General features: G+C 43.1%; 1 protein-coding gene across 1 annotated transcript in view; it reads left to right on the top strand.

Annotated features, from left to right (window-relative positions):
• Nucleotides 1-6,088: 6,088 nt before the first annotated feature.
• Nucleotides 6,089-22,560, top strand: part of atp10a (ATPase phospholipid transporting 10A) — a gene marked incomplete at its 5' end in the record, with an annotated part of 51,132 nt that continues 34,660 nt past the window's right edge. Inside the window, 9 exons of the mRNA XM_080473963.1 lie at nucleotides 6,089-6,516; nucleotides 9,931-10,135; nucleotides 13,433-13,518; nucleotides 18,120-18,226; nucleotides 18,314-18,445; nucleotides 18,609-18,739; nucleotides 21,234-21,486; nucleotides 21,597-21,814; nucleotides 21,890-22,084. Of these exons, the coding sequence (XP_080330089.1) occupies nucleotides 6,089-6,516; nucleotides 9,931-10,135; nucleotides 13,433-13,518; nucleotides 18,120-18,226; nucleotides 18,314-18,445; nucleotides 18,609-18,739; nucleotides 21,234-21,486; nucleotides 21,597-21,814; nucleotides 21,890-22,084 (1,755 nt within the window). The remainder of the gene's footprint in view (nucleotides 6,517-9,930; nucleotides 10,136-13,432; nucleotides 13,519-18,119; nucleotides 18,227-18,313; nucleotides 18,446-18,608; nucleotides 18,740-21,233; nucleotides 21,487-21,596; nucleotides 21,815-21,889; nucleotides 22,085-22,560) is intronic.

Raw genomic sequence — 22,560 nt, 5'->3', positions numbered from 1 at the left:
CACTGAGTTCTGCTTTTATTACACAACATCAAACTTAACCTAAAGGCCCTATTAAATGAACAACACGTTCATCTTTTGTCTGTAAGCTCAGGGCTCATGTATCTCTCGTCCTGTGCCAAATAATTCTGCAAATGAGAATATTCAAGTGTTTTTACATTGAGTTCCCACTTTTTCTCTTGTAAAACAGTGTAAAAAAAAATAAATAAATCAATGACACCTGCACTCCAGGGCGTTCACTAATTCTGCATCTTATACGCGTGCATAAGCTGATCGCTCCAACAGCAGAGCAGGTGATGGTGTTAATGCACAAGTAGCTAAACTGGCAACTGGAAATCTCAATTCATAATGAAACAAAACTCCTCTACTTTGCTGTTTTACATAAATATACAGAATAAAATATCACCCTGACGAGCGGGGCGGGGCGGGGCGGGGTGTGGAGGGGCGGGGCGGGGTGTGGTGGGGTGTGGTGTGGTGTGGTGTGGTATGATGGGGCGGGGTGTGGTATGATGGGGCGGGGTGTGGTGTGGTGTGGTATGATGGGGCGGGGTGTGGTGGGGTGGGGCAGAATTTCATGTGATCGGACTGAAAAAGTTGTGGTTGGTACGGAAAAAAAACGTGACCGCCAGCTACGATTTTCTGTCACCCCTCCTTTAAGTACCTAGCACTGAGGAAGTCCCAGGACCAGCAGGCTGAGGACCAGGACCAGGAGTCTGAGGACCAGGACCAGCAGACTGAGGACCAGGACCAGCAGTATGAGGGCCAGGACCAGCAGACTGAGGACCAGGACCAGTAGTATGAGGACCAGAACCAGCAGACTGGTAACTGCACTTATATGTTTGACTTGTCTGTTGTCTTGTTTTTCACTGTTATGTTTACTTCAATTATACTTTTTTTATTATTCCCATATTATTTTATTCTCGCCTGGATATTTTTAGCTTAATAATGTTTTTAGTTTGTATATTTCAGCGTGTGGAATTATTATTTTCTAAATGTCCTGTGAGAGAGAAATGCCTTTTCCGTTCTCTGTATGTGAAAATGTGTAGTAGAACCAACAAATAAATCAACTTTGACTTGACTTTGACATTCATGCTTTCTTGTCACAGTTTCACTATGTGAGTTTGTCAGATATAAAAACAGACATTCTTACTGTTGAAGTACCACAGTGGGAATACCAGCTGTTTCTTTATTGCTGCCATTACAGCTTTTGATTTGAAAATGAACAGCAGTAGAACCCATGTCACCATGGCTGGCATGTCAGGTTTGTATTTCAATCTCTATTGTCTTCCTACTTCAACCAACTTTGGATTAAAAAAACAAGAAGAGATAATAAAATCTCACACAGAAACCTGGACAACAATTGTCACAGAGTAAAGCTACTATTGAAGAAGCTTTATAGTATTTTGTTGTACTGAGATATTGTATTATGTTCACCTGTGAAATAGGACAAATCTTTATGTAAGCTCTTTAAGTAATTTGTAAGTAATTTGCCTGCCACCTAATTAGAAATGTAACCTACATTTCTGAGAGCTGCTGCACAGCAATATATTGACTTCCGTAATGTAAATATGAATTTGTCCCGGTGATTTTATTTTCCAGTGTAGAAAGATCAGGATAGTGTTGATCAAAGTCCTGATTAGATTTGTGCAGAGCTTATCTTATTAACTGCATATGCTGCATGCATTATGTGTTCATCTGTACACCAACCAGAGAGAGTGAAGGTTTTCTAAATGACCTCATCTAGTGATGACTGACAGTCAGCATCTAGACGCCACTGCAGAACAGAGAAAAAACTAATTCACTGAGAGCCGGGTGGTGAATAACTTTAGGGGTGTATCACTATCCTCATTTCAGCGGAAGCCTGCTCCCAGTAGACCACTGACACACCACAACCGGACAATATCACTCCACTCCAACTGGGCAAGAAGTGGTGCAATAACTATAATAATCTATAAAAAACGTATTTACTATGTGCAATACATCCACCCCCATACTCTGTACATGTCCACACTTATAGGCACTGTGTGCATATTTTTTTATTATATTGTATTTTATCTGCTTTTTTAGTTCCTGCTATGTGTGCTTCTTTCTCTTTACTATCCTGTTGTACCACTGCACATTTCTTCACATGTGAGATAAATAAAGGGATATCTTATATCTTATCTTATAAGACATGAAGGTTTTGTTTTCTCCAGTCGACAGACTACTGAACGTTCAGGTAGGCAGCTATACGCAGTGTGGCAGGCTGAAGATCTTCATGCTATCATCTGAACACTGCAGTTATGGAGACGACCAGGAGCGAAGAGCTGAGCAGCTGAGTTCAGTGGTGAAGCTCGGGAGGTTACCGATGGAGGGGAATCCCACATCTGAGTTAGGAACCTTCACATCACACTCCTTCTATAAATAATCTGCAGAAACATGAAAATATTGCCATAATCCAGTTAATCGAAGTCCAGTTCAGTTAAATCAAGTTAAGTTGGGGCAGCTGTGGCTTGGTTGGTAGAGTGGTCGACTCTCAGCTCAAAGGTTGCAGGTTTGATTCCTCGTCTCCACAGACCCACATGCTGGAGCGTCCTTGAGCAAGACACCGAACCCCAATGGATGGACTGAGCACTTTGCATGGCAGCCGCCTCCATTGGTGTGTGAATGGGATTAACAGTGCAAAGCACTTTGGGGACTGCTCTAGTGTTGGGAAAGCGCGATATAAGTGAAATCTGTTTACCCTTTAAACAGTAAAGACCTGTGATGGACTGGCAACGTGGTTTTGTCTATTTTTAGCTGCAGACTGGCTCCAGTGACCCTGGACACTGAAGTGGCGTCGTTTTATAGCTTATATGTCACTTGGTATAGAGGATCAGCAAAAGCATTTACGAAAACACATTTATTATTTCAGTGATTCCACAGCATAATTAGAGGCACACACTGTAGTTAGTTTGGAAATTATTATTTTTTGTTCCACTGTTTCCCTCTTTTATGATTATGCCAATCAAGCAGGAGTCATTTCGCTGGTTGTCAAAATACATTTAACATTATGAACACAAGGAGAGAACAGCAACAAAGGCTTTTTTCTTATCTTAAGTAAGAAATCACCTGCAACCTGCTCTAAACCCATCAATCCATAAATCTATAGTGATATGCAGCGTGTCCCATTCCTGACGTTCGGTGACTGCTGGAGTCAATCCAGCTTACAATGGGTAGTGGCAGGTCTTTACTGGTCACCGGTCCGTCACAGTGCAGACAGACAGACTCACACATAACACCCATGAGCAGTTTACAGTCACTAATACAAAATGTTTTCAGATCACATAGATTAAAAAATGTGTTTTTACTGTCAAATACTCATCAAACATGACGAAAGCCGTCTTAGAGCTTCTCATGAAGCTGCACAACGCATTACATTTTACCTTCCCACATTCTTATTGAGAAGTACCGAGCCTTACAGGCTCTGGTTTTATTTTAGAAGTTGAGACTTTCATTGAAAATGTGGACGAGGGAACTTTCCAGGATCATTGGACTTGAACAACTGATTGCAAATGGCAGACGTAGGGATATTTATTAATTTTTTTTTAACTTTGGGAAGCATAAATGAACATTATGAGATAAATATGTTATAATCATTAGCGTCTCTAAGACACATGTATATTTTGTTTTAATTCTAAGTCAAATAAGTTATTCTTCACTGAATGGCCTTGGTCGAGATGGAATTATAGGTGGTGCAGGTGAATATATGTAAGTTTGTAATGGTATTATGTTATTGCAGGCCGTTCATGACTGTTTGCTGAAGGGTCAGTAAAAGGAAATATTGTGAAAAAAGAAGTTGAAACTGACATTTTCCAGTTTCGCGTGAGAAGTTACTAACTTTTTTCTACGCAGAGGTGAGTTGATCATGCAGAGTGCATGAGGCCCCGTTTACACGTCAACGTTTTCAAGTGAAAATGTTAAACTTCCGTTGTGTTTGGGGTTGTTCACATGGTTGGAGCCTCTGTAAACACAACTTTCTGAAAAAGGGCTCCCAAGGTGCAAATTTGAAAACACCCAGACTCCGTCGTCGTGTAAACGGGGGTAAGAGCAACTTTCTGAAAACGCTTGTGCTCCATCTCTGTGTAGACTGGAAACGCTGCAATGTTTTCTCCGTCGTGTCATGACTCCCAGTCCTTCTTCTGGGACTTGGTAGTTTTATAGTTGACAGTCTCTGTAAAAACAATTCAACTTTGTGGTCTGTCCATATGAAAGTTCATGCACTCCCATTCTTAATGTTTATATGATTGTTCTCTGCTGACACGTGTGTGTTGTTTCATTACAAAAACACACAACAGCACCCGCTAGTGGCTCCACAAGGAAACTGCATGGTTTTCAGCGTTTCTGCTGTTGCCCTGTAAATGGACATGGTTTTCAAAATGTTGCCGTTTAAAACGCAAAACCTTTTCGAAACGAAACACAAAATCGAAGTGTTTTTACTTGGAATGGGGCCTCATACCACCGTGGGGTACCTCAGAGTCCCAGGAGATCCAGACTCTAGAACTCTTTGTAAAAAGTGTTTGTTTTGTTGTGGCAATGCATTTCAGTGCATTTATTACTTGTGATGATGGTAGGAACTGATGTATGTATGTACTGTGTGTGGGCACAGGGAAGATTTACAGACGAGGACATGGAAGTTAAGAGTAATAAAAGTTGTTAAACTCCACGAGACGTCTCCCGGTTACGTCCTCGCAGCGCATGAACAGAACACATTACATTAGTCACTGGTAAGTCTTGTACATATTAATATTTAATATTGAGTATTTTTTTTTTGTTCTGACTCATTTGATATTTTTAACATTCTATTCTACTCTATTCTATTCTATTCTGTGTGGAGCAACAATTTAAAATAATTTCACTTTGGGATTAAAACAAGAATGTTCTATTCAATTCCAATAATGTTGATTATTTTTCTTGTTTTGCTTTATTTTGGCTCAATTTGTTTATATATATATATATATATATATATATATATATATATATATATATATATATATAAAAGAAAAGTAAATGTATTCATCTTACATTGTGCCTATTTCATATTATTCTTCAATTCTAATTTACATTTTACGTGTATTAAACTGCATTTCATTCTTTGCTAGTTATGTTTTTACCGTTGCTCGAGCCTCTGGGACAGAATTTCGTACCAGGACATGTAAAAACGTGTAACGGTATGACATTAAAAACTCTTATAACAGGAAGGACAAATGCAAAACTAAAATCCAGCTTGCATTTTGTAATATAACTCGCAAAGTTCCGTCATAATTTCAAGTGTTTATTGTTTAACAAGTCAAGTAACTTTGTGTAGTTGTTTTTATTAAAGGTACCAAAGTTGTGTGTGTGTCTGCGTGTGTAGGGGGGCGGGGTAAGGGGGGGTTATTTCCCTGATCAATAAAGGAGCAGCTCTGCTGCTGGGAATTTTAACTCACACTTTGTTGAGGTTTTTGAGAAAAACACTTCTTTTCCATGGTTTCACCACAACAGACACTGCACTTTAGGTAAAGTTAGTTTTTTTTTGGTTGTTTCTTGCAGCCCAGAGTAAACTCAATAATACCGCGTGGCACTTAGACAAAAAAAAAAAGAGAAAAAAGCCCAGGATGGATCGAGGAGGGGCCTCGGGGTCAGATTTCTACTGAAGCGCGACCCTTCGACCGCTGCTGGGCCTCATCGCTGTGCGCAGCCTGCGCAGCGTCACCGCTCTCCACCGCAGCACAGCGGCGAGTTGCAGCGGCCGCGGCTCATCCGTGTGCGGTGGAGATCTACGCCCGGAGCCGCGGCTGGCGGGAGTTATGCCTCCCTACTATCTCAGCATCCTTCCCAGCAGTACGGGAGGAAAAAAAAGAAAAAAGGGAGAAGCTAAACAAGCAGAAAGTTTCCTCTGACTGGCGAAAAGAGGAGTCGACATGGATGAAAAGGAGCTGTTAGTGTGAGCCAGCCAGACAAACAAAGGTCAAAGAATGATCACATAGACGGCAGCTTGGCGGCGTGTTTGTATGAGAGGACGCGAAAAAGTTGGAAGTGGGGGAAAGTTTTGGCAGCGCGAGGGCGGCCGAGGAGCCGGAGCCACGGAGCCATGGCGCGGGGGAGCGGAGACTCCGGGGCGGCCGGGGCCCCGGGGAGCGGGCGGCGGAGGAGGAAGAGGAGCCACAAGGAGAACAAAACCAGGACGGTCCACGCAAACACGCTGTACGAGCAGGCGAAGGGAGAGGAGAAGCCCAACCGGCACTGCGCCAGCAACCAGATCAAGACCACCAAGTACACCGTGCTGTCATTCCTGCCCAAGAACCTCTTCGAGCAGTTCCACAGGTTCGCCAACGTCTACTTCGTCTTCATCGCGCTGCTCAACTTCGTCCCGGTGGTGAACGCCTTCCAGCCCGAGCTGGCCCTGGCCCCGGTGGTCTTCATCCTGTCCGTCACCGCCATCAAGGACCTGTGGGAGGACTACCGGAGGCACCGGTCCGACCAGGAGATCAACCACATGGACTGCCTGGTGTTCAGCAGGTGAGCGGGCTGCGGGTCCTGGTTCAGGCCCTCCCGGAGGAAACACTGCTCCAGATGTCAGCCTCTCGGGTTCTTACCGAAACACAACAGATCCCGGGGATTCGGACACGCACCACATTCCTGCCCACGTGTCTGTCACGGGGACGTGAAGCAGGTTTTAGTTCACCTTTTGCTTCTTTTGCAACCTGGTGACCTGCTGGTGGCTGTTTTTCCTCGGCCTCCTGAGCACAGACTGTATTTTTGCTGATGAAAAGCAGCACTGTGGTCTCTGGACGGGGCAGAATTCACGGTCATCAAAAGGCTCAGTGTTTTCTGGCTCCACACCTTCACACTGCAGTCCTCACCCGACTTGATCTGTGGAGATAATCCAGTTTTATTCTGCCCCGGCATAAAAAGATCATCTTTCTCAAGCAGCTGACTTTGGTCAACATTAGAGCTCAATCATTCTTATGTCAGGTTTGTAGTGGAGGAGTTGTTGTTGGTTCCGTGGGGAAAATCCCACATTCAGGATCACACAGTCCTGAAGAAGGGATTTAAAAAGCTCAGTGCACCCATTGGGAGCAGTTTGGGGTCCAGTGTCTTGCTCAAGGACGCTTCAACATGTGGGAGATGGGGAATCGACCCTGAAACCTTCTGATTGCTAGACGACCACTCCGCCACCCGATTGCTTTTTAAATTCCAAGTCATACATTTAGAATATTCAAGCGTGTCTGTTTGTGTCCATTTTATATCATTTCACACAATAAGACCTCAAAGTTTTAGTCTTTCACAAAACGTCTTTCAGTTTGGAGTTAAACAAACTAGTTTGAGTCGTTTTCAGTGTTTTGCTCTTCATGCCAAGGGATGATGGATTGTGAACACACACTTTGCAACGACTTGAATTAATAGAACATTTCTGCTCCTTTATCGTTCCTCCTTGATTTTACAGTTAATCGCGCTCAACGTTTTTTGCCTTAAATTGATTCAACAATTATGTTGCTTCAACCGCTCTGATGTTCGGATCACTGATGTGACGCCGTGAGGAAAGATCCATTAAAAAAAACACCATTTAAGTGGTAAAGCCTGAAAGTACTAAACCAACTTCAGTACTTTGAGTCTGTATGATAGTTTCTCTTTCTTAGTTTTCTTAGTTAAACTAGTAATTCTTGAATTACTTTAAAGTGTTTTTTTCTTCTTCAAATATTTAGACCTTCACTCACTCACTCACCCACTAATGTGGAGAAGAAACACCGTCGAGTCGGGTGTTATACACGGACAATACAGACGTTGAACTGTCAGTCTGATTAAGTAGATGATTTTAGGAGAAACCATAAAACAAAGTAATATCGTTTAAGAAAACAATTCCACATTTTAGGTTGTGGGACACTTTTCTCGCCGCTCTATTGATTCAAGTAAACCTTCAATCTCCACGAGTGACTGGACGTAAACTGTCCAAGTCCAAGTTTCAATTGACGGATGTGTTTTCATAGAGCAGAAGAAAAGCATCTAAAGAGATTGTGTAAAGTTGACAGTTTCCCAATCCAAATATTTAACATTTTTTGTAACGCAACGAGAAAAGAAACCCTCATTAAGACAGTTGGATAGTTTTGGTTTTTTTCTGCGTTTCGGTAACTTGTCGATAATTCATGAAAAGCCGAGAAGTTAATCTGTAACAATTAATCGTGATGATGAGTTGATGCTGGAGATAATCTGTCCCTCCAGGTCACTGGGCATCCAGCGTGAGTCTGCCTGAAGCTGGTGCTTTCCTCCACAACTGTAGAATTGATTAGTGATCTGTGACGGGGGCGCCGGCCCCCGTTAGTCTGCAGTAATGCTCGAGGAATGGAAGATAATTCTCACGTCTAATGAAAGGAGAGACTTGTGACTGCAGGAACGAGGCATTGTTTGTCACGCTTTTCCTGTCTGTTGACTCTGGGACGACTTTTGAAAAGAGAAATTTGTTAGAATAAACAGAACGCGGGTGTAAAGGAACAGGGCTGCTGCTTCACAGCGTCCAAGGAGTTAAACTGTCACGATGACCTCCTGAGCAAACATCAGCAGGGAGAGTGCGCTCTGGGCGACTTTCTACCCGCAGCGTATTCTTCATGCCGCGAGAACCAGCGAGGTGAGGCGAGAAATGATCCATCAGGCCACGTGCTTGTGTTGGATTCGCACATTAAAAGAAAAGTCTTCATAGTATTAGTTACATTTGCGTTTTTCTGTTTTGTTTTCCCCCTAAAATACCTTTATTTTCCTCCAAGTTCTATCATTTGTTTTTTGTTTGTTCCTGTTTGGTGTTTTGATGTTTGAGGGCGATTGAAATACAATGGCGACTTTATTGCAAAAAAATATCTTCTTTTTTCTCCTTCTTGAGTAGATTCCTAGAAGTAGAATTCCTAGAACTGAGTAAAAAATTGCACGACCTTGCTTTATTTTCAGTTTTTCGATTTGTTAAAGTGCATGTCATTGTAATACTTCCAGTGTACAGCCCTAAACCTCTAGAACCAAATGATAGAGAACCAAACTGTTTTCCACCAATGAACTCCAACCCCCATTAAAACAACGTGATCATCCTTGGAATAGTAACCACTTACATTTAAAAGTTGTTTGTTGTTTGGTCCACACATGGTTGTTTTTCATCCTTTATTTCAACCATGCTGTGTGAATTCTTAAATGAATAACCTTTTTTTTAAATTTTTTTAAGGCCATGTTTCGATGTGAATCCAAAATGCTTTGAGCAAACAGCTGAGTGTCTCAGTCACACTGAGACGGCTGCTTATTGGTTGAAACTAGGGCTGGACCATTTAGCCCAAAAAATAAAATCTATGACTTTTTAAAGAAAAAAATCGAGTTTCGATTTGATTTTAGATTTTTTTTTTTTTTTCTCATTTCACTGAAAAATGACTGCAGACGTCAGATATATTGTCAAAAGTGCAATTTTATTGCTGAGATTGTCCCGAGGAGCTAAAATGCATATAAACGATCCCAAAATAAAAAGCAAACGAGGCTCAGTCATTCAACAAATTCAAGCTTTAAGCAGGTTTAAGCACAAGTGCAACAGCAACTACGGAAACCCACAAGGAACGGTAGAACGGAACGCGAACAAGTTGAAACTATTACGTTTGTAGTGCGAAATCGATTAAATCTCATCTCTTGAGATTGATTGTGTTTTTGGTCCCGTGATGAATTAGTCCAGGGATTAAGTGGAGCTGAATACGATCCATTCAAAGACATTTGGTCGTCTCTCTCCCTGCAGCTTTAACATCAACAAACAGCTCATCCCCTCTATGTGAAACACCTTCGCCGCCCACAGCGCGGAGTTATGGACATCAGGCTGAAGTGCCTGTTTAGAGAAGCTGCAGTTTTTCAAAACAATAGAGGGACAGCGCTCATTCTCCATCCGTTCATCTTTTCACTCTCCACTTGTTCTCGCAGGGCGGAGAGGCGCTACGTGGAGAAGTACTGGAAGGAGGTGCAAGTGGGAGACTTCATCAGGCTGCGTTGCAACGAGATCCTCCCCGCCGACGTCCTCCTGCTGAGCTCCAGTGACCCCGACCGCCTGTGCCACATCGAGACCGCCACGCTGGACGGAGAGACCAACCTCAAGCAGAGGCAGGTCGTCCGCAGCTTCTTCGACCTGGTGAGGTGGAGGTTTCTCATTTAATGGTCATAACGCCATGTCACTGCGATTACACGGGTTCGATTTAAAGTTTAAGCTCAATTATTATGCCTTGGACTTTTAGAAGCCGTCCACACGAGAACGCCAGTTCATGTAAACGCATCGTCTTTGGCCGATCTTCCACACGAGGAGCCCGAAAACGTTTTTTTTTTTTTTTAACACGGGTCCTAGTGTGGGGAAATTCTAAAACCCCTGGCTCAGCTCTGAGGTGTGGAGGCAAAGGCGATCATCTGTGGAAAAAAGATTACGTAATCACCCTTCTGGGGTTTAGGAGAAGTCGATACATAAGGAGAAGATAGGAGGGACAATTCGGACGTACCCTACTTCTAAATTTCTAAGTGCTCTCTGTCTTCTTCTGCATTGTTGGTGTATTTGGTGAGTGACAGCGCCCCTAAAAGGCCTGGCATATGTACTACATGCCCTGAAGCCTCATGTTGAGCCGTCTTCATAGTGACGTGTGGACGGAATTTATTTATTTTTTTAGAATGCCGGGGTGAAAAAACATCGTTTTGGCTCATGTGGACGGGGCCTCAGTTCTCAGGAGCTCACAAACTATTGAAGATTTTTATTTGTTATGATGCACAAAAAACATTAAAATAGCCTCGAAAGATTAACGACAAGTGAACTTGCATTGAAGCATCAGTTGATCAACACCAACAATTCCTTTAAGACACATCAGTTTTTTTTCAACATTTGGTAATTTCCTCTGAATGTACGTACAGTAACACTCCACAGCCGTCATGGCAGGACCGTCTCCCTGAACGTAGAACAAACACTGTATTTAGCTTCACTTGATGACTTGGATTTAAATGAAGTGGAATCCACTGCGGAGCGTCTTGTATATCGTACAGTCCCAAACAGTTTCTAACGGAGAAAGAACCCCTGAGTTAATGAAGGGAGAAAGACGATGTCTCCTGCCAGCCGGCCGCCGTAATGATTGACGTTCATCCTGTTTACGACCTTTTCATGTGAAAATGGAGCTTTCGTTGCTTTCTGGGTGTCTGTTCACACGACAACGGAGCCACTGAAAACACAACTTTTTGAAAACGGCTCCCAATGTGGAACTTTTCTGAAACGCTGCTACTGTGCATGTGCAACACAGCCAGAGGAAATGATTCTCCTGCACATGCTCAGTAGAAGGACAATGACTCCAGAGTGTCATGGCTCCCAGTGCATGTTCTCCTGGTAGTTTTCGATTTGACAGTCACCGTGATCAAGCAATCCAACTTGTTGGTCTGTCCATACGGATGTCGCTGTGCTCGCCATTGTTAATGTTTATGGCGTATTGTTCTCTGTAAACGGGAAACTTTACTGAAACAAAAATAGATAAACAATCTCTGACCAATCAGGGTCCAGAATGGACGCTGTGCTGCTGAATGGCAACAAAAGAAAGCAATAAATAATGAAAAAAGGTCTCCAGATCGATTGGGGATCTTCAGAGGTGGAAGAATATAAATGAGCATGTAAAAGTTTGCAGTTACAGATAAAATGACTTTATCTGTAATTGGCAACATGATAAGTCTCTGCTTACTGCGGCCTGCTTAAGCTGCTGAAGTTATTTCCACCCGCAGACGCTACCAGACCTGAAATGTCCTGTTAAGGTCACGACCGTTACAAATGACACCAGTCTCACTGGAGTTCATGAAATCTGTTTTCAATACTGTCTGATAAACCAGCGTTTGACTTTCAACTAACTTCAGCTGAACTTAATGAGTGAATCAGTCGATATACTGACTCCCCACCGTGCTCACAGCTCAGCTGCAATAACAATCAGGTATCTGCACAGCATTGAGAAAGGACACTGAGGGAGACTGAGAGTAACTTTACCAAGGAATCTCTGTGAAATGAAGTATTATCGGGGTGGAGTTGGCTCAGTGGGGCTCATAATCAAAGCTAAAGTTAAATACATCAACTGCTACTGTGTAAAGGAAACACTGCTGTTTAAAAGCAATTTATTCAATATTTCCCTTTTTTGTATTATTCCGATCCTTTAGAATACTGTACTCTAACTTTGAATTCATTGTTGAATTTCAGACGTTGTAATGGAATTATTTGCAATAATTATTTCGATCGTTGCCCAGCACTGTAAAAAAAAAAAAACGAAAAACACAAATCTCAACTGTTTTAGTGGGACGTTAGACTCTGCTGTCAGCTCATCTGTGATAAAGTGGCTCTTTGTTCAAGTCAAATAGTTGAATGTTGTTTCAAACTTACCTGCAGTGTAGGACAGTGTTAAATATAAGCAAGACATGTGTTTACTAAAGCCTCACTTGAAATCCACCACTAAGACTGCTGGACCTTCAGGACAAGGTTCGGGTTAGACAGTTGATTCTGGCACTGTGGCGTCGCTGGTAAGAAACACATTGTTCTCTTACAAAAGAAGATTTTAGGTGTTTCTTTCTTTGAGATTGTTTTTAACAATCAACGTAGTCGTTTATGTGGAAACTTCCCCATTAAAAACAAACTGACCAAGTTTGTCTGAGACAAATGTTGATTTTTGTTAACAGGTTGTTGCTTTTTTTTAATTTAAATTGTTTTCTGAATCGGCTTGTTTTGACAAAGCTAGCATACAACAACGAATCATTACATAGCAATAGTTTATACAAAGTGATGTTTGCATTTTCTATAATCTAGGACATAGAGGGAACATACCACCTCGAAGCACTAAAGTCTTTTTGTTTCAGTCTCTCACAAACATTTAACATCAACTTCAAGTCTACCTGCTTTTTTCCAGCTCTACCAAAAAAAACTATACAGTTTTGTATATTAGGGATGCACCAATGCCACTTTTTTAAACGACAGGTACTAACCTTTTTTCTACTTGCCAATATTGAGTACCAATAGGAGTAGTTATTAAATGCTTTAAAGCCTAATTCATACTTCATACGCACATGACGGTTGTATCAGGGAGTTTTTTCCGAGTACGAATACTTCGTGTAGTATCCGTGCATCCCTTGTGTAGTTTGATAAAAATGAATTTGTTTTACCTCTTAACTGCGACGTCAGTGTAGTGATCTCTCCTCAGACGTTTCTTCCAGAGAGGAAGTCGGTGACAGGAAGTCAAGCCAAGCTCCGCCCCCATACCTGGCTACCAAGCAGCTGATGACTGAATAACTAAACAATGAGACAATTAAAGTCCTTATATGTGCAGTTTGTTGCGAGTTTTTCCCTCGTATTGTAAAAGCCGATCTCATTACATGAGTGTAGGGTGGACGTTGGCGTGCTTTTGTTGTTGAGGTGTTTCTTTTCTGCTTGCAGGACTGCGACTTTGACCCTTTGAAGTACACCAGTGTCATCGAATGTGAAAAGCCCAACAACGACCTGAACAGATTCCGAGGATACATGTGAGTACCACGGGCCAAACCACTCCACCCCTTCACACAACAGTTTGGAACCCGGGACGCCCCAAAGTCCTGCTCATTAGCTCTCGTCAGCGTTTTTCCGGTTGTAATTTCAGTTCACGGTGAATTAATTTAGCAGCGTTTTGAGTAATGCTCAGCTTCAGACTGGAAATAATGTGACCGTGTGGCTTGTTGACGGTGCCAGAAGTTTTTCCAGCTTATAATCACAGTTTTTCAAGTCGGGGTTACGATTTGCCTGGTTGGGTTGCGGCTGCAGGGTTTTTTCACTGCGCTCTCTTTGTGACCCGAGCAAACCCCTTCAAGCACATCTGCTTTGGGCAGTTCGGCTCCTGTATCTGCAATTCCCAGACCTCTACGAGAATCATTAACTTGTGTGTTCACTCTTACGTGTTCCTTTCTGTCCGCAGTGGGTGTTTTCCCAAGATGCACATAGATGTGCGTTGGGACCAGTGGAAGACGTGAGGAAGGAAGGAAGGAAGGAAAGAGTGTGACTGGGTTTCAAACAATGACTCCTCTGCTTCATTAATGACTTTTCAGCTAGTCGTTGTTTGGATTGTTGGGCTGCTCGTTGACTGACGGCTGGCCGTACTAATGGCACGTGGGGGTCACAGTGGTCGACCGGCTTCAGTGCAGAATGGATGCACTCAGTCGATTTTCACGCAGCGTCCTTGAAAACACTGTTTCGTCTCCTAGCATGATTCAGAGCTGTCGCATCTATTTCTGCGCCGTGAGAAAACGAGGCATTTGATGCAAGCTGCATGAGCTTCATTGACTGTTACAGTAGCAAAAACCTTTGTGTGGGTATGATTAGATTTGTGTGCACGTATAACAATCCTTGTGTGTTATATGTTTGGCGTGTGGTGAGCCTGCCTGGACATGTCAATGTCTCCTCACTTCTTGCAGAGACGAGCCACTCTGTCTTTATTCAACTGCATTTAGCAACTCTCTCCTGCTGCAGCAAATTACTGAATGAAGCGCTCCGGTTTCTTTTCCCTCCTTACGTACTGACAGGCTTGTATTTGTGGTTCCTTTTGTCAGGCTGCTTTTAAAGCTTTGTCATTATCCAGTGGCGCTGTCGTGTTCTCAGTGATTTCCTGCGTCTAGACGGCCACATGGACAGATTGCTAAATAATCCTTTACGACGAATGTCCTAATGATGTCCCAGATATTTAGAAATCACTCATTCTGCACAATATATTGCACATTTTATTTATTGCAACATCAACAACAGAAATTATTGTAGTACCGGCATACATATTTAAAAAAAATATATATATTTCTCCACATACTGTTCATTCATAATCTGCTCATTCAAAATGATCGAATATGAAGTAAGAGAGTTACATTTTTCAATTATTTACATTTTTTAAAAGCTCTAATTATTATACTCCTGCTGACCACAAAGCAAAGGACAGAAACACAAACAACCCAGTTACAATTGTGCTTAATTTGGGCCAAGAGAAAGAGCACTGTTATTTGCATGAACAAATCTGCGACCACAAAGATCAGCTGCTTAATTGATTGCATTTACTGCAAATATTGCTGTCGCAATACTCGGGAAAACATGGTCATATATTGTTTTTTACCATGTGTTTACCATAATTCTTGCAGGTACAGCATGTACTATTTTGGGATGTAAAACGGGTGAAAGTAGGTTAAAGGAAGAAAACAATATTCATGACTTCATTGAATTGATGTCTACTCATTGTGCTGACGGAAATTCAACAAACTGCACAGTACTTCACTGACTCACTACTGCCACCTAGTTTAACCACAGCCATTGTTTTCTTGAGTAGAAGTCGACCAGACAGGAAGTGGAAGCATTCCCCCAGTGTTGGCACAAAGGGCTCGTTTACACGGCAGCGGTTTCAAGTGAAAACACAAAACTCTGGTTGTGTTTTGACTGTCCGTTTACACGACAATGATGCTCGGAGCCACTGAAGATGCAGCTTTTTGGAAACGGTCGCCAAGGCGGAACTAAGTTTGCTGAAAGCGCTCGGGCTTCATCATGGCGTAACTAAAAACTAAACTGTCTGGAGACACTCGCGGCCCGTCTCTTGTAGACTGCAGAAACACTGGTACTGGTAACGATGGCGAGTACACGGACATTCATATGGACGGGCGAAAAGTTTCATTTTCCGCTGCTTCCACAAAGTCGGAGCATTTTCGCCCATTTCGCCTCTCCACATGACAACCCCGTTTCGTCCACACGGGGCGGCATTTTAGGAGCCCCAAAACGTTTTTTAAATTTTTTTTATTAATATTTTTGAAAGGGGTTCCAGCGTGGGGAATTTTGTGATGTCATCACCCCAAATCTCGACCTGTAAGCCCGCGACCCTCTTCACAACGTCACTTAACAACAACAACAACAATGGCGGACTACATGCTCCGGGTCGTGCTGCAGAAGCTGCTGATACTAATTGGTTTAATAAGGCCATTTGTTGGATTTCTCAAATACAAGGATGAGCAGTTCTGTGTCTTCTCCGGTTTCGGTGTATTTCTGTAGCAGTTACAGCGCCATCTAAAGGCCTGGCATATGTCCTCTGTTGTTTTGAGCTGTTTTCATGGTGACTCATGGATGGAAATGCTTTTAAAAGGGTCATATTTTACAGATTTTCAACACTTTCAGATGGGTCTCTTCAAGGTTTATTGCCCCAAATCCAGTTTTTCCTTGATTTTCCTCCATTTTAATATTGGATCATAGGAGCTGCATTCAGAATCTGCTGTGTCTGTGTGAGCTGGACTGGCTCCACCCACACTTGTCCATCTTGGGAAGAGAAGGAAGTACTTCCTCTGGTGCCATGTACCAGAGGAGAGCTGCCTAACTGTGGGAGGAGTCAAAGGGAGGGCCTACCTTGATTGTGATTGGCTAAACCCCCGATGACACTATATAGGGTTTGATTGACTGGTTGGAGCAACACACTTTTGAAACTGAAACAAGCCAGAGAGAGAGAGGACAGACTTTCTTCACTTCTGGGGCGTCATACCAGGCATGGGGACGATTAGTACTGTTGGGAAACCAGTAGAAAGTAAAATTTAACATCATATGACCACTTGAAGAATGACGGGGAGAAAACGGATCGTTTTGGCTCGTGTGGACACGGCCTGAGTCGGAGTGTTTCTGAAAAGTTCCACTTTGGGAGGCATTTTTCTAAAAGTTACATTTTCATTGGCTCCGAGCACCATTGTCGTGTAAACGGACACCCAAATTGCTCCGGAACTTTTCTGTTTTTCACTTGAAAACGTTGTTGTGTTGTTGGCCTTGGTGTATTTGTTCCACACAAACTGAAATATTTTCAGCCGTTTCTGTTTTACGGTTGGCTAGCAGTTTAGCCTGAGGACAATAACAAACGGCCTCTCGCAGTATTACTATAAGGACTGACTTATGTGAGAAGACAGGCCCCACAGCGTTAGTGCACAGGACCAACGTACCCAATATTGTTCTTGTGGGGCCAACAATTAAGCCTCTACTAGAAAATAAATCATCACACTTTTCAATGGAGGGAATGTTAGTCTGGGTTAAGGTCGTGGCGACAGCCGGGTTGAGTTTCGGGTTATGGACGTTGTGATTCCAGCTGAGCTTAGAGTGGGATTTAGTGCTTGTATGTGCAAGAGGAATGTTCTGGGAGTGCACAGCAACGTGATGGACTGGACCCACACATGCATGATTATGACATGTAGTCTTTGCTCAATAGGAGCCCAGATGCTGCAGGTATTCAGTTGCCAGGCTACAGCGAGGCACAGGGCACCGCGCCTTGCCTCATTCTGGGTTTTATTACATTACGGCCACTGACATGGAGTCTAATCTTGCTCCCATATTCTGGGGGAGAGATCACTCCTCGGGTGTTATCAATTTTCCCCCTCCGAACGGAGCTGGCCATGAAATAGGACTGTGTGTGTGTGCGTGTTCCTCTGAGCTCAGGGACGGCGGCGTTAATCTGCTGCGGTGGTGGCGTGTCACTCGGGTGGACGTTCCTGTCTGTGCGCATGTTGACTGCTGCGTGACTCCAACAGAGATGAGTAAGCGCTGCTCACAGCCAGAGTCTATAGAAACAACACACTTGTAATCCTCAATTTAGTAATGGGATTAAAGATGACATTGAAAGCCAATAATATTCCCATTGTGTGATTGTTTAACACGTCTTACTCAAAGTGGAGAAGTATTTTCCCAAAGAGGGGTTTGAAGTTCCCCCGGCGGGCCGGCTGAGAGTTGAATTTGCTCTTCTGGTGACACTGAGGCTCAAGACGAGCTTCAAACTGACGAGTCTCAAGCGAGATGTGAGGGTCAGCGATGAGGCAGTGAATTGCCTGATTGACTCTCAAGTCCAAGGGGGGTTTCTGCAGAGCGGCAGCACAGTCACTGCTTCTGCATCGGGGGGATTTTTGTGCTGAGATAAGGGCTCCTGGTGCGGGGGCACCATGACGCTCCACAGCGTGATTGATGGAGGCGCTCAGCCGGGTAAACCGTGTGTTCTTTGAGATTCTGCTACAGAAAGACTCTATGCTCCTCCTCTCTTTCTCACCTGAGTGTGAACCCTGATCATTTTGCGCTCATTATCTTATATAATTCCCTCGTCTGACAGAGTCCACCGGAGCGGCAGAAGAGATGCACTTTACAAAGAAAACCTGCTGCTGCGAGGCTGCACCATCCGTAACACAGAGGAGGCTGTGGGAATCGTAATTTATGCAGGTCAGCCCCATGAAACAAGAATGTAGAAAAAACATCGCTGCCAATGCGTTGCACTTAATGTCTGACCTCTGACTAACGTCTCCACAGGTCACGAGACCAAAGCCATGCTGAACAACAACGGCCCACGTTACAAGCGCAGCAAACTGGAGCGACAGATGAATGTAGATGTGTTCTGGTGTGTCATCATCCTGCTGGTCATGTGCCTGTTTGCTGCTATTGGTACGTAACACTTGGTCGTAGTGTAAACAGGCTCTGTTGTGACATTTCTTAAATGAACAAATAAGGAAAAATCTGCCTGCCTTTCTTCTTTCTTTCTTTCTTTCTTTTTTTTCCTCCCCCGCTGCTGTTCATGTGAGTTGACCTTGTGCTATTGCTGTTCCAGGTCACGGGTTGTGGATGTTTCAGTACGGAGATAAGAGGCCCGTCTTTGACGTTCTTAGCCCAGAGGGGACAGACTTATCGCCCATCATGTCGGCCATTTATCTCTTCCTCACTATGATAATCGTCTTTCAGGTACGAAACCGAGAGAACCTTAAAAAGCAACAAAAGCGGGAGTAAAGATGTAAAGGAGGGACACCCTATCTCTTAGTTTGAAATGTTTTATCCCGGTGTATGAGAGTACTGCTGTAAACCAAAGCTTTGGCAGGAGTTGTTTCAACTCCTCTGGCTGTGTGACCTCTAGATCTTTATCCCCACATTTACTCTGGAAAAGCACCAACACTGTATTTGCTTCATGCAGCAAAAACCACCCGTGTAATAAAGGCAGGAAAAGTGACATCTGACAGTTATTGATGGTCTTTTTTTTTCCCCAGTCAGCTGAGCTTTAGAAATTCAACAGAATTCAGGGAAAATGGTGGTTTTGTTTCATTGTACAGACAGTAAGCGTTTGGGGCTGGAGATCTGCTGGAGTTACCACACGACCGAAATAAATGCTGCTGGTGTTCAGAGGAGAGCGCGCAGACTTCACTGCCCTCCTGAAAGCTATGACTCATTTCCCAGGATCCACTTTCCAAAGTCTGTGCCTGGAAATGTCCGGCTCTGACTTTTTAGTAAACAATCAAACATATACACGGTCTGAATCACAAGGAACCCAGACGCTTGAGCACCGTTGACGGAGGCACACCACCTTTTTTTGCTCTCATTATATGAATCCACCCACATCAGATAATCCCAGCTGCCATTTCTTCTCCTCCGCCGTTGATTTCAATCGTTACCTGCATCTTAATATTCAAACAAATCGACCCTTCTCAACCATGTCTTCCCCATGAATACTAACTAAAGAATCACTTGCCTTGTGAATTACCAAGCAGTTTGTTGGTTTTCACTAACCTGTTCACTTATGTTACTTTTACCTAGATTGCCCATTAAGTTTTTTTTTTATTTTCAGTTGTTCACATGTTTAGCCGTCTCCCTCAACACTTAGCCAACACTTAAATTTTAAAATGTAATTTTAATTCAGTTGTAACCGCGTCATCACATTGACCTGCTTTGCTCCATAGCGCCCTCTACTATGATATTAAGGAAGTTCTATTTCCCTGACAACATCACCTGCTCCCTCTTGAGGGACAAGCTCATTATATTCTGGATAGGAACATTTGTATTATACATTTTATTTATGAAACGGCTCGTCTTTCTGTCTCTGCACGTTCATAAATTATAATCTGACATTTATTGTGTTAATAATGTCAGATTATCTCTTTTTGTGGTTGATGTTCCATTTCAGATGTTTCCACTTTCAACTCCAAACTTTTATAAAGTTTCTGATTTTAATTTGTCAATATTAAACGTCAATTCTTTAACTACGACATTTCTTTAATTCTGATTTTGCCAGCGGCGGTTCAGCCGTCCATTACATTTCTCTGGTTTATAAATTGTCTAATGTAAACAGTGTTTTCTAAACGATAAGATATTTAAACTTTTAACTCTCGGTATGTTTTCTATTTTTCAAGTCCTTGATAAGTTTATTAGAGAAAACTGCTGAACTTTAACTACTTTTGCTGTTATGTAATAAATGCCACAGTCGTATATAGATTATTTTATTTTCTATTCTTGACCAATTACATTTCGTGAACTTCCTATTTTAAATGAATCTCCATTACATTCTGCTGCTCATTACAGCTCCTCACATTAGATTATTGGATCTTGAAGTTTTCCTCTTAATTTGAACCTTGAGGCTGTTTTTATCGGGCTGCTTATATCTGCACTCATTAATGTATTGCTTTGAATTCATCTCATCATTTATATGTTCACCACGAGAAACTACAAATCTGCTATAGTTTTTATTGTGTTTTTTTGCATTTAGCTGATTTAACTGTATATCCTTGACCTTCTACTATTGTTGTTCACCTAAATCAGAGGTTTTCCAAACTTCTCGAGGAAACTAGATTTTAGAAATTGTGAACGTGGGCGACGCCCCGACCACCACGCCCTGTACAATTAGGAAAATAAGTAGAAGGAACTTTATAACTCGCTATATATATATATATATATATATATATATATATGAAATACAGTTTGTTTGTTATCTTCTGTAACATTAAGTTCTTCCTCTCGTTGGGTTTAAACGTGTTTTCCTCCCACTGCATACTTTGCGTTCTTACCTTTGTGTTTACTGAGACTCGCCCATTTCTAAGACATGAAACATTGGTATACATTTTAAAATGAAGACGACCTTATGACCCCCCCCCATGAATCTCTGGCTGGTTTGAAATCACTGACTTAAAATCTGCCAATTTTGTTTGGCAATCTTTGTTTTGTTCATTTGAACTCTGCTGTTTTAGTTTTAAATATGTATAAATCAATTTCACCAATTTAGGTACGACTAGTATTAAACCTGTTTGACCAGCTATCTGAACTATTGCCTTTGTTTTCAGTTTTCAAATAACATTTTAAACCTTTCCATTTTGTAGCCTTTCAGTTTGACTCGATGCTCTGCATTAAAACAGTTTAGTCGTCCAGCTGACCACCGGCTCTCCGTTATGTGATGAACACTCTGTCCTCTCCCCAGGTGCTGATACCCATCTCCCTTTTTGTGTCGATTGAGATTGTCAAGATCTGCCAAGTGTACTTCATCCATCAGGACGTGGATCTGTACGACGAGGAGACAGACTCTCACCTGCAGTGCAGAGCACTTAATATCACTGAGGATCTGGGCCAGATGCAATACATCTTCTCTGACAAGACGGGCACGCTGACGGAAAACAAGATGGTGTTCCGACGCTGCACTGTGGCAGGGGTGGAGTACTCCCATGATGCAAATGGTGAAGCACGCGAGCGAGTAACACACTCTGGCTTCAGCAAACGGCGTGAAGCCATTGTGTGTTGAAATCATGCTAAGAAGTGTGTGTCTGTGTCTCTGTGTCTTACACAGCTCGAAGACTTGCCATGTACCAGGAGATGGACTCGGAGGAGGAAGAGTGCACGTCTCACGGTGGCACCCTGCCCAGACGGGACAGCGTGACCAGCCACCAGAGCGCCCGGGTGGTGCTGCGCTCCCACAGCACCAAGTCGCACCGCAGGACGGGCAGCAGGGCGGAGGCAAAGCGGGCCAGCATCCTCTCCAAGCACACGGCCTTCAGCAGCCCAATGGTCAGTCTGTCGGTCTGTCCCTCTGTGTGCATCCTTCTGCCCTCGTCTGAACCCCCTCCACCCTCTGTCCCACAGGAGAAGGACATCACCCCCGATCCCCAGCTATTAGACAAAGTCAACGAATGCAGCAGTCGGATGGACTTCATGCGCTTCCAGAGCCAATCCATGTCCCAGCTGCCCTCTGACCTCTCCGACGTCATCGATTTCTTCATCGCTCTCACCATCTGCAACACCGTAGTGGTGTCCTCTCCCAATCAGCCCAGGCACAAGGTAACGCTGTCCTCAGTTGTATTGATCTGGCCGGGTCTCGGAGGGTTCACCTTCTGAAGTTGACGATGGTTCATTTCACACCTCGAACCTGGCGGGAGTCATGGACGCATGTGGTTTGTTATTGTGTTGATCTGTGCAGCAACAAAGGCTGCCAGGTTTACCTTACAGACCTTCAGGTTAAATGACTGTAATAGACGCGTCAGTTCGCCTGGAGAAGAAGCCAAGCTTGGAATATATGACTTGTCAGCAGATCAGAGGCTGCAAGCTCTTCTGTTGGAGTCGACACAATGCAACCTACAACTTCACTGCAACATTTGAAGACTAAATTCCAGCTGGTGAATTTGACCACCGCAGAATAATTTTTCAAAGGTCTAAGAATGGATATTTTTGTAGATGTGCAGCTTTTATTTGGGACGAAATAGCAGAAATGCTTCAGGTAAGAGAGACAGTGAATGACATTTTCATGTAGAAACAGA

The sequence above is a fragment of the Lipophrys pholis genome (assembly GCF_963383615.2).
Source record: "Lipophrys pholis genome assembly, chromosome: 10".
In the NCBI taxonomy this organism is placed as follows: domain Eukaryota; kingdom Metazoa; phylum Chordata; class Actinopteri; order Blenniiformes; family Blenniidae; genus Lipophrys; species Lipophrys pholis.
The sequence above is the reverse complement of the archived record's forward strand: the minus strand, read 5'-3'. Positions and strand labels throughout refer to the sequence as shown.